The sequence below is a fragment of the Malurus melanocephalus genome, unplaced genomic scaffold (assembly GCF_030028575.1).
Source record: "Malurus melanocephalus ecotype Western Australia unplaced genomic scaffold, MMel_1.1 scaffold_12, whole genome shotgun sequence".
In the NCBI taxonomy this organism is placed as follows: domain Eukaryota; kingdom Metazoa; phylum Chordata; class Aves; order Passeriformes; family Maluridae; genus Malurus; species Malurus melanocephalus.
Window position 1 is genome coordinate 4,941,980 of NW_026623244.1, and position 17,778 is coordinate 4,959,757.

At 37.5% G+C, this 17,778-nt stretch overlaps 1 protein-coding gene across 3 annotated transcripts in view; it reads right to left on the minus strand.

The window, feature by feature from the left end:
* MYOF (myoferlin) overlaps positions 1-16,941 on the minus strand; it is a 59,472-nt gene extending 42,531 nt beyond the window's left edge. For 2 of the 3 annotated variants that reach the window (XM_057381252.1, XM_057381243.1), the window contains exons 1-6: positions 16,377-16,941; positions 10,722-10,777; positions 9,765-9,856; positions 3,089-3,197; positions 1,809-1,893; positions 464-624 (exon numbers count right to left, since the gene is read on the minus strand). In XM_057381252.1, the coding sequence (XP_057237235.1) occupies positions 464-624; positions 1,809-1,893; positions 3,089-3,197; positions 9,765-9,856; positions 10,722-10,777; positions 16,377-16,464 (591 nt within the window). In that variant the 5' untranslated portion in view covers positions 16,465-16,941. The remainder of the gene's footprint in view (positions 1-463; positions 625-1,808; positions 1,894-3,088; positions 3,198-9,764; positions 9,857-10,721; positions 10,778-16,376) is intronic. The other variant, XM_057381260.1, reaches the window with a different exon arrangement.
* Between the last annotated feature and the right edge of the window lie 837 nt (positions 16,942-17,778).

Here is a 17,778-nt window from a genome sequence, read left to right on the forward strand (position 1 = left end):
CATCAGGGGTGACAACAGTTCTTTATTATACCACCAAAAATGTTAATCAGCACCTGAAGTAGCTGACTGATATGAACCAGACAGACTTTTCAAACTTAMTTATGATAGTAACTGTAATTTTACTTGAATTTTACAAGACAAGGTAGGGTTAATTATTTCAGTAAGGCTTTTTTCACTTGCCTTTACCATTAATTTTTGAAGCCGCTATAGTAGTTTGAAGTTTATGCAACTATATAGTAAATAAAGTTCATCCTTACTTCAGTCAGAGTTGCACAAAATCAGACATCTCAATAACAGGCCCATTTAAAGAATACTTTTGAAATACTGTCATTCAAATGAAGAGATTAATTGTGTCTATGGTGCATTAAATAAGCTAACATTAAATTATGCTCAGGTTATGTGAAAGGAGCAGTGTCATGCTCAGCAGAAAAAGGAAACATGCAATATTTTATAAATCAATTACCTGAAAATCTTGTGGTTTGTTAGAAAGGATTCTTCGTGTTTTCTTTCCTTTGGTGATGCGTTTAGCTAGCTGGGCTTCCTTTGTTCCACTTGGAACTGTTGGTGTGATGCCACCAGCTGGACCCTCCAACACATCCTCGTAGCCTCCATCATCTTCTCCATCTCATAAGGAAAAAAAWCAGTGCAATTAATAAGCAAATAGCACAGCTTGCTGTCAAAGTTACAGGATTAAGAGTCTGAGATCCAAGAGTTCCACTAAAATTCTATTATTAGTTCATGTCAACAATTTTTTTGCCAACTACATGCTTCCAACTCCTTTTGAAAGCTAATCATTTAAACCTGCTTAAGAACAAGTTTATATCCTAACCAAACTAACTCTAGATCTTTCTCTGTTCTGGATGCAGAGTGTCTAATACAATTCCCATACACTTTTTAAATCAACTGATTGAAGCAAAGTACAGTTCAGCTGTAATCATCATCCAAAGTTTACAAAACACCACAAGGGATTAATTTTATTCCAGTTGAATAAATATTGCTGTTGAATGAATCTTGCTGTTTCCCATCAGCCAGACTAGGTTATATTACTGCMCTACTTTTTACTTCAGAATCTTGAATATATGAAGTTATTTAGGGTCTGCCATTCAAAATAAAACTCTGAATTTTTCACATTTACGTTTGAAATGAGTTTTTCAGTAAGCCTCTTGGACAGTTCTGAAATCAGCATACCTCTGTGGAAGACAGTTCTAAAACCACATGACACTAWAATACTGAATCACACTGTGACATTCCAGTATTGCAAAATAGGGTCCATAAATATCTAGACCACAAAAGTCGTCACTCCCTTGTGTTTCCATCTTTTCTTAACTGAAGGACAGTGACTCTGGGAAAATTTAGAGGAAGAATGAGCTGTGTCTCTGGTGGCTGGCAAAAACAAAATGTATAACATTATGAATTACAGGCTGAGGATCAATTTGTGTGACAAAGTCAAAGTCCTTCATGATCCTTGTAAGAGATGTATCAAAGCAGAGACTGACATTCYATGCAAGCAATAGATGAGACATCTCTGCTTTTTGGTCAGCCCTAGAACTGCAGCAGACAATTGCTSTTTCCTTGAGAATTCAAAAATCATTCTTTCCTAAACAAAAGCTATTTTGAAAAAGTTTTTAAGCAACTAGAGGGGAAAAAATGATGCTAAAATCCATTTTATGTCAGGAAATGCTAATCACTATCTGACAGTCTTGATATACTTGCTTCTGGTGAACAGTGCTGCTGAATCGCTTTTTTGCTTTACCTTGAGCAGCTCCATGAGCTTTCAACAAGAATGTTCTGAGAAAAGATTGAAATACCTTCCAGTGCACTGGTCCCTCCTGGATCAGTTGGATTTGCAGGTCCAGCTGGTGGCTCATATCCTACTACCAAATCAATTGTGGCCTATAGCAAAATACAATTTTTTATGTCATTCACAGTATTTACAACGGTTGATTTAAAGCAGTAATTTGTTCTAACACTGTACATCAACAGCTAACTATTCATGGGCAGTTTTATGAAGTTTCAGCTACTAGTAAATTAATAAACCATTATTTAGCTATATTTACAGTCAAACAATAAAGATTACACAATTTGCAGCTAATGGAATAGGTTCTAAAATAATACCTAACTAATGGAGTCACTGTGTCTATATTTAGAAAAATCTGTCACAACAGAAGCATGTAGGATATTCTACAAATGTYAATTTATTTAGTTCCACAATATTCATGGCAGACAAGGCGATATCCTAAATCTGCAGACAGAAAAAAAAAAGGCAGTAGAGAAATAACACTGTCTCATCAACAGCTTAACAAGTCTGAATGATAAGTAAAATTTCCTATCTGGCTTTTCTAATTGCTTGTTCATATCTCCATCCTGGAAGGAAATTACCATGTCATTTTCCATTCGAATTTTTGTACTTGACTGTGGTTTTGGATTTTTGAACAAACCATTATTATTCCTAGTTGCCAGAGTAACATGAAGAGTCAGCAAAAAAAGCCCAACCCTGTGACCAGCTAGTCATGATATTAAACTGCAGCTGATGAGATACTGAAATTACCCTTAGAGCCTCTTATTATTGAAGTGCTCTAGAATGCAGTATGAAGTGCTACACTGCACAAACATAGTAAGGTCTCAGGTTCCAGAAAYGACTTAATTAATAACTAAGTTAATAACCATTTCAATCTAAACATGTGCTAAATCAAGTTAAGCAAGTTCTTCTGTAACTTTCTGAACAGTGAACATGTACATGATTATCTCMCTTCTATAATCAGGACTATGACACATGTACTTGTTACAAAAAAATACAGCCAAAAAAGGGCATATGGMAACTCCATYTGGTACTTGAAAAATGCACTTTTTSAACATCAGGCTGATTTCCATGCATACTCTGTGGTCCATAATATTTATAATACACATATACAATTACACACTATATATAGAAAGAAAACAAAATTGTATAGACATAAATATCCCTGGTCATAAATTTCCTCTGTCTGGAGCTTTTGCTAGAATTTCCAAGCATTAAACTGATATTAGCCCTGTTGCTGGAGCATTTTGATCAAGAATACAGTAGAATAAGAAAATGTAAGGCACTCACCCCAGTTTCTTGTCCCCTTTCATTTAGTAGAGGTATAAGTTTGAAGGGAAAAGATCTGCTTTGGTTACCTACAAGATCCTTAAGTGCTACAGATGCACTGCCAATTAATCTGAAATTAAATTAAAATCATTAAAAGAATGCAAGTACACATCAAACACAGGCTCCCATTTTCCTTTTGCTAACATCTGTTAGTGACCAAGGAACTCCAGCCATGACTTGAAAACTCAAAGCACAACAAAGGACAGGTAATGCCATGTAATTGCAAATGATTGCCTACYACAAATTTGTAATTTCCATTTCATTATACTTAATGGGTTGGTGTTCTTTATGGCAGTTATAGCTTTAACCTAAAGGAGGTTAAAAAACAAAACTGAATTGTTGTTTGCACATTTCTGAAATTAATCTTCTCTGTAACTTGGAAGAGCCATGTCACTCATTTCAACCRCTGAATTCTCATTGGTAAACTAAAGGATATAATGCTTTTAATCTMTGCACAGATTTGCAAACTCTCAGGTGAGAAGTACTGAATAAAAACTAGGTATGACAGCTTCTGTACCACATAGAAAGAGACACAAAGCAGACACATGCATATCTTTGTAATGAAAACAGAGAAACAGAACCAATGCAATCAATGTGCTTACTAGTGAATTACAAAATTAATCTTCTTGCTCATAYTCTGAATTTCRGAATAGTTTCATCTTCTTGCTTCTRAATTCTCRGAATGTTTCTACTGGTTCTAGAGAGGCCTACCAAAGGAAGGTGTTGAAGGGATCTGCCATGTGGTAGACTCTTCTGAGCTACTCCTGTATACTTTGGAACTGCATCTGTCACTCTCAGCCTCCCCCAGAAACATGAAAACTTCATGTACTTTTAATCTGAGAAACTTCTTTTAGGCAAAATTTCTCAGTGTGGCACTGGTCTTATGATACCTGGCACTGTATTTCATTCCCATGGTATGTAGTAACAGTTTACTCCCATACTGAAGTAGATTACTGGAATAACTGAGATTTTTGTCAAATAAAAAAAACCAAACAAACAAAAAGAAAAAAAAAACAAAAACAAACCAAAAAAACCACAACCAAGATAATTTTACCCTGTAAATATTTCAAAGAACATGTGTTACAAATAAAATACCAGCTTTGCTGCCAAAGTGGAAAAAAGATCTGTACACAGAGAACCTAACTGAGATCCCCTGAAGTTACAGAGCTTTTTCATGGAGCAGCTAAGGATGCAAGAGTACGATTATAGCTACTCCTGCATGCTGTGCCACAAGAACATAAATAAGTTTTTTGCAAAGTACATTAGGATTTCTAAGYATAAAATATCAATTCCCTGCAAATATACCTTCCAGGCATTACACATCACAACTTCTGTTTAGCTGCAGATGAAAAATAACTACACTTGCTGCCTGAATGACCCATTAGAAGTACTTTGCTGCTTTCACCTCCTTGGTCAGCTCTGCTTTCCCAGGTCATCCYACTCCTCCAGAACCTGTTGCCTTTTTGATAGTTTTGTCTTGTTCCTCAAACCTTTCACCTCTGCCCCCCAAAGCAACCAGAGCACAGTAACATTCCAGCTATGSCTCAYATATTATCACACATGGAATGGGCTACATGTGAAAAGCAGTTTTAAGATCAGGCCATGCTGCAGAGRAAATGCATGAAGCTATTRAAATCTTTAAACTCTTTAAATTCARACCSTAACTGAAACTCTGATGCCGTTTCTAACACCTGTTTCTCCCYCCTTTATTGAGCAGACACCTGGATCCAATTTTGCAGTCTTGATCCAGTGTCCTTAAAAAACTACCGAAGTACACCCAGTTATTTCAGTGAGCATTTGATTAAGCATAGGTACCTTTTCACTTTTTWCAAGTTGTTGTACAGAGGTGGATATTAGCTGAAACCCTGTCTCCATGCATTTCTCAAGTTTAGGAAGGTTAAGAAGTAATTCTGCCTGTTATGCAATTAAAGTTGCACTAAATCCACAAGCCAAACCCAGATTTGGAACATCAGATACAGAGGTTGTGGGGCATATAATGCCTATCTAGCTCAGAAAACAACAGCAGATTTGTATTACAAACAGAGAGAAGCTATATTTTTTCCCCTGTCTTTCATTCCAAAATGGGGTGTCATATAGATGTCAAGTAAATTGACATTACGCACCAAACATCTCCTTCGATATATAAACTTYTCTGTGTTAAGGGGAGGAGTGATGCAGACAGAAACCGATACTATTGAACAGTCAAAGAAAAGCTAAAAGGTCTCATTCTGTTATGACTGCAAATCCCAAAGCAGTTAAGARGGAAAAATACTGGATAGATAGTTCAACGCCTTTTCCTCTTTATTACATAGCCTTCTAGCATGCCAATAGCTTTGAGAGCAATTATAATATAAGCAAAGGGGAAATTACTCCTACAGTTGGAAGGAACAAATGCTTGAATTTCCTTTACGCAGCTGGATACTGAGAGAAACCAACTTCTTTTCACCCTTTTTCCTTCAAGGCAAATCCAATGAATGTAAATTCCAAATATTCTTATTTTGCCTAAATCCTTCAACGTGAYTATGTCTTTCCATTTGAGAATAATGAATAGAAACTCACATATTTTGAGGTGTCATAGAGGGGGAAACCCAACAAGACTAGTCATAAGCAACTAGGCCAAATCTGACTCTAGAGAAAGACAAAGAAAACATTTTCCTATGCACATTTGTAGAAAAATTATGCAGACYTGACATTTTGATTTGATATGAGCRGGAGTGACTTAACTTCAAAAAAATMATAAATTAAGAAGCCACCYAAAGTAATCTCAAATCATCAGGATGAATGTTTCAGCAGCCACACCCTCCTATCTGGTGACATTAATTCAAGAACTGCTGTTCACCTGTAGTGCTTTTGAGATTTTCCACTGTACATTTCCATTTCTAYATCCTCACCTGTCCTGTGCAAATAACACCTGCACACATTCGAATGCATAGTAACTATTTTTAAAATAGTGATCACCTTCAGATGACTGGTGAGGGAATCAGTTACATAGACTTCTTGCTCGCAACCAGTTGCCTCTATATATTGCGTATATATATGTGTGTGTGTGTGTATGTGTGTGTGTATATATATTTATATATAAATATGTCTTTATTTCCCCCTCCTTTAGCAGGTTTGGCAACAATACTTGCAAGTCTTTTTCCACWCTTGCAAGACTGATAATTTGACATTCAGTCTATAAATTATCTTAGCCTACTTTTAGGCTTTAGCCAGTTTCTAAGCTTTGGACACTATTCTGCTTTTCCTGAAGTTGCTCTTTTCACTGGATTTGGGGTGTTTCACACCTCCCTTAGCAGAACCACAGAACTGATGATTTAGGAAGGGATCACTCATGATTATCCAATCCAATGCCTCTGCTCAAGCTYAGTCAGCTACAACAGGTTACCCGTGATCATGTCCAATCTGGTTTTGATCATACAGCTATTCAACGGCTGAAGTAATACATTCCAAAGCAACAGGGAATGCCTCAAAGTCATTGTTAGATCTCATTTTTGTCACTTGTGTACAAGTCTTAGAGAAAGCCTTTTTTCTGACATCTCTTGGGTGTCTGATCTTTGGGCTAAGTCAGCTAATTCAGATCTCAGGAGCTGTTGTGACCATGTCCATCAACAGTTCATTGATATTTAGTGCTTTGCTGCAAGGTCTGCTCCTGTACTTGCCTCTGACAGAAACTAAACCCCAGGTTCCCTGCACAGCTGCCATGAAGTTTCCGATTTCCTCTAGACTCTGAAGACTTTTTAGCTTCAGGCAGGATTGTATGTGATCTCCATCTGAAGTAATGAYTTACAAGAAGACAAGGAGTTCTTTCCTTCCAGCACTGCTGAAAAGACTTTCTCCCACCTGTTCATCATCAAAGGACACTGCTCTTTGCTGGACGTATTTCAGCTTTCTTCCTCTTGCCAGAGCAGATCAACATTTGCCCAATTAATTCCAGATCACAATAGTCTGTTGATACCACCAAATGGGATAATTTCTGCTACTGGAACATCTTCATGCATCCTCTRACTTTTTGTTCATCAGCTGTTTTAGTAGAAGACCAAAACATTTAAGTATTGCTTTTTAAATGCTTAAGTACCTTTTTGGCCATCYCTAAGACTTCTACAGGTATAATGTCCAATCAGTCTGGTCTCTTAAACTTTTCCAGCTTTGTGGGAATAAAGCAAAAAACCTGCCCTGCCACAAGCAATTTAAACATTCTGGTCTACCACTGTAGAGCACAGTGAGAAAAAAAGTGAAGTCCTATTCAGAAGCTGAGTTTGAACCTTACCAGCACTAGGCCTATGACAGTTTCCCCCCAGTGATCACAGGAAAACACTKAGTTTATAAGCATGAAATCAATGAACTACTGGTGACCAACTAYTAAACACTGAGTTGCACTTGTGCCAAAGCTAATTAATCTGTTAGTGCTGTGGTTAGCACTTCCTGTTAGCTGCCCAAATAACCRAGTGAAGTGAAACTTTCACACCCATGTCTGGATGAGGAAATGCTAACTCACAGTACYAACCATTCTATTATTCCTCTTGCCRTGAAGATAGCAATCTATACTAAATTCTTYAGMGTATCATGCCCTCCAGCTGCCTCCATGCTACTTCTACTGGAAGCCCCATGGTTTAAATTCCCTGACAGTCAAGCATTTAATTATTTTCATCTATTTTAAGGGTTTTTTTGCAGAGGTTTATTTTTATATTTATGAGTTTTATCAGCAAACCTGATTATACTCTGGAGTTATAATTACTATATCTTTCTTTCTCAGTGTGTATGTTTCATTACAGAGTCTATGCTACAAGACCCAACACCCACCTTCTGTTATTTAACAGAAGGTTCCGTTGTTTAACAATTTTTATGAAGAAAAACCTTTTATCTTTACTTATTTGATAATACTCTTTGCAMGAACAAACTTTAAAAAATAAACAAAACATGGCTACTCTTTTATACAAGGAAGAAAAGCCCAAAACTGAATCTTAAACTGTCTTAAACAGTGGATGTAAGGACYGCCTGCAATTATGCAGTGACACACTGATGTGGAAAAGAATCCACACAGAAGGGTACAGCTGTAGGAGGATTTAAACAATCCGGAAATTATTTAACTATGAGAAATACTTAGTAATGATTAAATAATTTGCTGCACCRCTCATTTGTAGCTGCACTTTTTTGTTAGAGCAAAGGGTGTGCCCAGTCTGTTTTTCCTGTCTCGCTAGGTTACTAACTACACAAAGGACAYGGGGAAACACATAATCCCAACTCTTCTAACTTCACAGGGACAGCTGACATTACTGTGGGGTTTGGGGGACTTTTTTTACTGCATAAAGATTTGTGTTCTGAGAATSTGAAATCTTTCTACTAACAGTATTAGATGTAATAGAAAACAGATGTGTTCTYTTTTYAAACATCTTTATGCTGGAAAATCTAACTAAGCATGAATCATATGAGTCCTYTGGTTTATTCCTATGATGGGCTGTCTGTATACAGTGGTTGGCTTTATTTATCTTTTCCAATTACTGTGACTTTTCACCATGAAGAGCACTCATTAACCTATCTGCAAAAGTTTAGTGATCCTGTAAATGAAGCAGTAAATTCTCTCTGCAGGAAAACAAAGAAATGGAAAAATATCCAAACGTTCTTTCAGGCTTAATTTACAGRAACATGCCAAAGCAATGAGTTCAGTGCCTTGGCACAGTGTAAAAGCAGGATAACATTCACTGTGCTCCTCCTGCATCAGTTTAAGAACGGACTGGATGAACAGCTATATCAGCTTCTAGGAGCTGGAACAAATCACRTCTTTATATTGCAATCTTCTGCTCTCTTGTTCCAGAGAGTAGTATTGCTTCAGTAGTCACCACCTGGGCATGGCCACAGCCCAGGTGCCTGGAACTGGTCAGGACTAACAGTGCATGGAACAGCAGAGTGTGTGTTGGCCAGGAGCTTTGTGAGTGAGCAGCCACAGAGGGTGGCTGGGCTGAGAAACACASAGCTCTCCTTCTGGCCTACACGGCAGAACAGACAGAGGCAGAACATTGGAGCAAAAGTTGTGACTACCTTGAAAGTAATCCCCATCAATCCCCATCACTTATTTTCCTCCAGAAGAAAGAAAATAAAGCCAAAGACACCGTGTAGGTTATTTTCATTGCTCGTCCATTACAAAATTCTGATTACTGACAAGCTTTCCTATCTCAGATTTTGAGATTTCCCTGAAGTCAGAGGCATGYAATATATTCCTGCCTAACTGATCTGCAGGAATCTCAAGAATGAGAGACCTGAGGGCACTGGCTTKATTCACAGTGATTTTACGACAGAGATGTTGGAGTATTTTAAAAACCTAAAYCCACATGTTGGGAGGAGGCAGAGAGTAGTAAAGGAAAGTTAACAGCGGAATCAGGCTACTATGAGTAAACATGAATGTTTGCCTAACACATATTAAATCTGCCACAAAAAAAAGAAAGAAGATGACATGATCATACTGCCTTTCAAAACAGCAACAGCGAATACTACTTGGCATTGACAGAAAAGAGACAGCACAGCAAACAGCAGCTATCAGTTCCATTTTCCTATCACTTTCCAGTTCCTGTACTGCTCTACTGGAAGTTGTGTTTAATACTGGGGTGGGAGCGGGGTAGGGAGATGGAAAGAAGGAACATACTTGTTTTGTCCAATTGTTTCAAAATCCTTCACAACAATTGTTAGGGAAGATGAATTATCCAGAGCAATTCCTTTCAAGTCAAATTCAACAATCTGAACAAAAAAAAATGCACCAAACCCAAATTATAATTACAAGTTATGTAAAAATTAACAGCAGAACAGCATATACTACAAAATTATTCAGAAATAAATTTTGCATTTAGTGAGAGACCAAATTTAGCAAAAGTAAAGTAAAAAATGCTCATAGCACACAATTGATTTTCTAATTACGAGCAACAACAGTACAATTAAATTGGTTAATAGAGCCATAATTTCTTTTGCAGTTCCACTTCCTCACACTAACATACATATTGTCTTGTCATTCATAATATCTGATATTAATCCCCTCCAATATTGGCTGAACTCTGTTGCTATTGAGTTGAAACAAACAGTTGTGGGTTCCCTTTCTTTGTCATTCTAATTACAAAATGTAAAAAAAAATCTTTAAGTTTCATTTATTCTTGTGAAAAAACACTACCAAGAAACATTTTCCCTATAAAAATATTACTGGAGAAGCAAAATAGGACAAATGCTACAAATAAGCCATGAGGATTTTCATTAATGATGCCTTTTAATTCTGTATAGCTTTTCCTGGTATGCAATAAATGTTCCCATTATGTTCCCATACATGTTGCTAAACGATGGCTGAGTATCATGGTGATCAAAACAAAGTGGGAACAAAGCCAGGCCACAAACTCATCTGTTATCCATCTAATTTTACATCAACACATTACTTTATGAATTGTAATAGATGGTGCAAGATGAATCCATTCACCTGCATTTACTAACACCGTGAAGGAACACGCGGCACTGGATCCTCTTTCCAACAGCATACTCAGCTGTCAGAACTGACTTACTGACCTTACAAGCATTTTGTCTTAAAAATGACTAAGGATTAAGGTTAAAAAAAAAAAATTACCTCATTCCACACAGGATTGAGTTCATTTTCAATTTTCTTTGTTTTCTTTTTTTCATCTACAAATACAAACGAAGTTTGGTTATTTGTTTTTGATAAAACACTACACAAATATCATTTTTCCTCTCACTCTTCTAAAGAACGTTTGAGCTTTAAACCAAATATTCGTACTCTTTTTACCTCTTCCAGAAGTTGCACATTTTACAACCAAGAAGTCCCCTGGGCAATTTTAGTACTTGAAACTTTTTATTCTCTTTTGTTTAAGCATAGCTAGATGTATTTCCAAGAAACTAAATAAATATTTAGGTTTCTCAACCTTTCATGACTCTTAGCTTCAGCTTCAGTAATGATGAAAAAAGACAGAGTAGAAGACTTGGAGGTATCAAACCAAACATCTACGTGGAAACAGTAAAGGACTACTTTAAAAAGTACATATTTACCATATTTGAGTTACAAAATACTTCTAAGTGTTTAGCTCTGAAACAAAATCTTATAGAAAAAAAGTGTTAAGAAGATAGGCTTACACTGTCAGCACTTTCTGGTTAAATGAGCAAATATTACCAGAAATACACATCCATGTAAGAGGAAATGCAATCCTTCCTGAAAAAATGGTTTCCAGAGGTAATGCAGATCTGACTTCACCAACACTTACTGTGGTCTAAAAATTACAAAAATTACACATTTTCCATACTTGCATTTGGGCAACCTACAGAGCCTGGGAGTGTGGGATGTGGTGCAAATTACATGTAGTGTGGCATTATTTTTCCTTTTCAGTTTCACTGTATATAGCTCTGATGGAGGGCGAGTCTCTTGACATTCAAGCACAGAAGAGCACAGGCAAAAACACAGCTCTTTAAACAGAGATTGCATATATTAGTGATAACAAACAAGCATATTTAACAGTCAGTAAAACAGCTGCTGACCTACAAAATGCTCAGCTACCACAAGAAGGCCAAGTTTCAGACACACTCCACATATTTAAGGACTCTGGCAAAGATAATCGCATTTTTGTTATTTTCAAGTTATGACTAAACTTAGCCTGGAAAATGAACTAGTTATGACTAAACTTAGCTACAAAGGCCTGGGAAGTGAGGATAAAGATATGTCAAATGGCCAAGTTCATATGCCCACTATGCAGGCAGCACACTGTGGTGGCTCTTTTTACTGGATTAGAGTGGGATGTAGTGAAAGTCAGCCCTTGCTGCAAATTGCAAGAACTGACTCGCATTTATGTAACAGGAATTGTCTAGAATTTATACAGGATATTGACTCATGTTGTAAAACAAAGGAAAGAGCTTTCATAACATAGCACATTGTGGAGTGACATTTTTGCAGAACAAAGCACTAATWAACAGGCTGGTGAGAGAAATTCAACTTTATACTATCTAAGAGGAGACAAAGCATTTTCAAAACTGAGTATCCCAGAATATCTGGGGTTGGGCACTGATAGTTCAAACCCACTAAAAGGTGGGAGATGAAAAGATGTTTTCACTGCCATTGAAAAACAGGAACAATTCCACCTGTTTGTAAAGGAGATAGTGAATTACCTGACCTGACTCTGATGGAACTAATGGATAAAATCCTATGATCCCTGCCTAAGCTAAAATGTGACTCTCTGAGGTGAGGAGAGCCCTGGCTTGAACAAYAGTCAGAACAATTCTTGACAGAGAGCAAAATTTTCCACTCTGGATTATCCATTTTCACAAAGCAAGATTTATGTTTCCACTAATATGCWTATCCTAGATTACACTAAAAAAAATCTATTTGTGTCATGCATCTGTGTGAAATTTGGATGAAAACACACTAGGAAGCACAGCTTACACTGGGTTTTACTTGTAATTTTAGTCAGTCAGAGTGTCACATTCACATTCTTCAAGGATATACTTTGCATATATTCTAATTTCTTTACTGACTTCCTTTTTATCACACCTTTATCAATGTATTTCAATGCACTGGGTGTTGGTGGTATTTGTTTTTAAGCTGTTGGCAGAGCTCTTTCTTCTTCCAGTCAAATGTGCCTGTTGCCAAGCAGGGTGAGGTGCATTGCTCAGTTATTCCAGGAGCTCATGTGTATTTCAGGTCCTCRGGCTGTTTTTCTCTGCTGGCAATAATTGCAGTTACAGCAACCAAGACTAAACCACATCAGGATAAACTGTACAATAGGTCCAGTCACCATTGTTAAGGTGGCCCTACCACRAAATAAGGAATTATAGTTGACTCAGTGGCCAAAAAAAATTAAGATGAGCTGTTTAAATAATAACTGTTCCATCATTAAAAAGATTATTACTGTACAGTAGAACAATCAATGTTTCCGTCTTGATTTTTTTTCCTATTATAACTAGCATTTTAATCAACATCAGCAGGTGGGGAACAGCAGATGCAAACAGTCCTTTTACAACAGTCCTAAGTCTAAGATTCAAGAGAGACTCACATTTCAGTTAACTAAGTATCCCATMAAAGTTGTGGAAGGAGAATTAAGATTGCATGGTGGCAACAACTGCAGGATCAAATGGGCAGACCCCCAAAACCCAGGAAATTAAATTTTAATAATTTAGCTCTCTGCAGAACTAAAAAGATAAATTTAGTGAATAATTACACTCTAAAACTATTTTCTTTCAGTTACTGAAATATAAACTAAAATAACTATGAACTACTGCAGGCCTGCTGAAAAGTCCTTAGATTAAGCACAAATGGAAAAAGACATTTTATTCAAGCTGGCCCAATCAAGATAAATCCATTTTACCTCTGGTTTTACTCATAAATTGGAATAAGGCAGTCAAAAGAAATGATCAAAGCACAAAGTATTCTAGYATTGGCTGCACATACAGGCAATTGGATCATTTTTTACACTGAGACAAGAATCTAACAAACCAAAGCAATTATAATGATTTAATCATTATCACTTAGTGTCATTTTAGCAAATGGCCATAGTTTAGTGTTGATTTGACTAATGATTTGTCTCACGTTGAGTGACAAATTCAGAATTCCGCAAGAACAGCACCCAGTTCCAGAGAGCGATATTCGTTTACTCTCAGGGTGTAGTTCTCTTTGAACAGTGAGCTGTTTTTAAAGTAAATAAAAGTTCTATCCCATTGGACTGGAAATAAACGTGTAAAGAAAAAAAAAATAGAAATGCTTGCACAAAACTTCTCTGCTGTAAGACATCTGAACAGAAACAGCTGCCTATTTCCTCCTAATATGCAGCTAATATATATCACTGTATTAACTACATTGACTGCCTAGTCTGTAACCAGATTAGTTAAACAAATTAGATGAAATCTATTTTATTCATAGATGAAACCGTGTTAACTTAKATGTCTTAACATTTGCAGTCACTTTCACACTAACAGATTGTTGGATCCTGAGCATTTTCTTCATAGCTTGGCTGTAAGTGTCTGAGACCGAAAGACTCTGTTTCCCTGGGAGTCTTAAATTTACTGAACCCATCAGCAAAGGCCCTGTAAATTAAAATTTGAAAAAAAAATGCTGTTCTAATGAAATGCCAGCTTCCACAGCAATTTTCTGTCAAATGAGTGSTGCTCACTAAGACTTCACCAAGAATACTCCAGAGTCAAACAAGTACATGAAAACGTGCAGCAGGGCCGTGGACAAAGTCCTGCAAATGCTTGACTTTTTCTCAGTCTAGAACATGCACTCCCAAATGTGTTTTTTGTCCCCCAGGATTTACACTGTGTAGGGACTAAAGTTAAAGACTGATGCCCTTTGACATGAACCTTTCCAAAATAAGACTGGTTTYCCATCTCCACATATTAACAGAGTAAGGGGGGAACCAGCAGTGTACATAAAAAAAAATCTATAAACAAAACCAGCCAGAAGTTGAACATATTTCAGATGACCCTATGCCCTTGCACTTGGCAACCAGGCACTCCACTTACAAATTCAGAGCTGCTTAATAGCTGGTAAAAGCCTGGTTTTTCCTCTCTCACTTGAAACAGAAAGCAAAAAATCAGACTGTTGGTATATAGTAAAATCACGTAAATAGAAGGGGCAGGATAATGAGAAGTAAAATATCCTCTAAAAACCTATCACAATTATGAAGCTGACACTAGTTAGGCATGTTCAGGAACATTAAAAATCCCAATTGTAGTACATTTAGGGTAAATATAAATGCATTCTTTTAATGTCTGCTGTCCAATTCTTGTGTTTGGATGACCGAAAGGCTGAAAAACAAATCCAGCAATGCAGAAAAAAAAATAAAATCTGTAACTTATATTTACTGGGTAAAAGTGAACTGCATTAGAGCATTAGTAGGAACAAAAGGGATTATAAGGATTAAACAGACACTTAACCATAAAGAAGGGAAGGCATAAACCAGCTCTGGAGTATGAAACTGGAAGTATGAAATGGAAGAGAAGCAACACAGAAAGGCAAAACTGTGACAGGAGAGCAAATAAAGACAAGGAACTGAATAAAGAAAATGGACACTGAAGAAGCAGCAGAATGTGAAACAAACCAGAGAAATTAAAGAATTTACTTTTTTGCAGGGCAAGGGAAATTATATTTTAAGGATTATGAAGTTCTAAAAGGAACAGAGACAGGCTCTGTCACTTGTTCTAACACACAGGGTGGGAGAAAAAAAACCAAGCCTTGAAAAAAGGAAGAAACTAACRGGAAATGAACGATTTCACATCTTTCTGATGCTGAAATAAACGTATCTGAARGCTTGTTACTTTGAAAGTTAAGATTCTGCATGTGCAATGCCTTGTCCTTTCCCAGCCTCCAGCTGCCATGATTTCAGATTTGGTTTCTAAATGTGGCAAACCCCTGCAATGATTTTTCACACTTTAAAATACAATTAGGATTTCAGTGCACAGTTAGGAAACCATGTCACCAGGAGTTAAGATGCCTGTTTTTCACAGTTTGCTTTGATGTATTGCATGATCCASAACTGCTTTAAGGTTTTGGCACCTTAAGGATAAATCAATACTTGAAATCAAGTTCCTCTAGTCTAGCCCAGTGAGGAAATTATGGCAACAAATGAGGTACATCATAAAATATAATTAGCTTTACATATAAATGCTAATTTTATTACAGTCTTCTCCTATATATAACTGACGAGCACTCTAAGTGAAAAAGTTTCCTTCCTAAATCTTCAAATTAAATAATCTCCACAGGCAAAATTTTTATGTGTAATTCTGTTTGTGAAAACAGAACAAAAACCCAAACCAAAACCCAAACAACTTAAGAAATGGTACTACTGTTTTTTCAACAGAGTGCTTGTCAAAACAATAAACCAGTCACAATAAAAATATGTGTGACAGTGAGCAGTGGTTATTCAAAGTAATCAACACAGGAATGATTTTTCAGATGGAAAATAAGGTAATCTTCAATACCAGAATTAAAAGTGGGTTCATCTATGCAATTAGATTTGTTTTAAAAGCAAAGGGCTAATCCTTTGCAAAAGCTTGTAAAATGTGGATCCTAAARCTGAAGCCCAGCTGATCAGAGCAGAGCAATGCACTCCACCCAGTTCAAACTTCATTCAGGTGACTCCTGTCTCTAATTAAAACATCTTCCCTAAAATTGCATCAGATGTMATTTCAGGAAAACATGTTTTCCAGGTTTTCAAATACTTACAAAGGGCACCACCTTTCACAAAACTTCCTCCCTGACTACATTAATGACAGTTTTCCTTACCTTTAAAAATAACAGAAACGATAGGATCTGGTTTCCCAAACTTGGTTTTAGGGATGTTGGTAGCAGATTCCACAATCACCCGAAGCATTGTTTCCCGTCTTGCCTAAATGCTGACTACTGCCGAAGGAATTAAGTCTTCAGTTTCACAGTCCTTAACTTCTGGACTGAAATGCTAGCAGGAAGAGGAGGCAGGGAATTGCTGGTTTACAGCAAAGGAGGTCTATGGGTGGATCTATGACGGTCTAACTACTCAAAGCTGTGGAAAAAAAAAGTCCTGTAAATTGACACCAGGTTCTGTCTTGCGGCACAGCTTTCGCTAGTGAAATTCTGTAGCAGAAAAGCACACTGCAAAAGCACAGACTTGTTGCTGCTTTTTTTTCTTAAACTGAGTGATTAAACTCTCGTCAGTAACCAAGRCAAGTAAGTATTAAGCAACAAGAACCTTAAGCACTACTCTAGAACTCGAGTTAAATCACATCTGCCTCTCGGTACACCAAGGTATGAAATTTCACGATGGCTTATATTTTTTTCCCCTCTTAATTTTTTTGAACGTCATTTTTCGCAAATGCTTTTGGCTTGTCTCCGGGTCAGCCTAGTCACAAATTGGCGATGGTCCCCCAAAACCAGTGTAAGTCCTCCCCCTCCTGTTGCGTTCCGGAACAACGATGTGTTACATAGTAAACACTGCAGCTTCCTCACGGGATATAGTWGGTKTCTTGATGAATTAYTGAAAAATAATCWATATGAAAATAATAAAAATGAGAAAGGATTATAGAAATGCTTGCAAAAAGAAAAGAAAAGGCCCCCAAAACCAAAGAGACAAGACACTGTCTATCGTTTGGAGGCATATTAATGTTTTAAAATAAATTTTTTAACATGAACACGTGCAAGAAAACGCCTGTAACATGAACTAGGTAACACATGATAAGCACAAGAGTTCTGAGCTCCCCCGTGCTCAGCGTTAGATTTTTTTCAGCTGTGAACAGACGTGAAAACCCGGGAGGCGCACGGTGCCACGCACGTCTTCAAGGAGAAAGGAGAGGAAAAGGCAGCAAGACGGAGCAAAATGAGCCACATGTGAGGGCAGTTCAGCCCTGTTTTTACACGGTCACATAAGGACTATCCTAGCTTACTCTGTCACTTCTAAAATGATTAGATTTTGGGTCAACGAAGAGGATTCCTGGAGGAGAAAAAAACGCACGTGTTCAGCGAGGAACGAGTAAACAGACACGTAAGAGACAGCACTGAGGGGACCCGGCAGACTCGTCCTGAGCACCGCGACAGCCTGTTCCACCCTCCCGCAGCCCGGCGACAGCCGGAGCCCCGCCGCTCACACCGGGCTGCGAGCCCCTGCGGCGGAGGCTGGGCACGGCACCGGCCGGGCGGGGACAAGAGAGGGCGG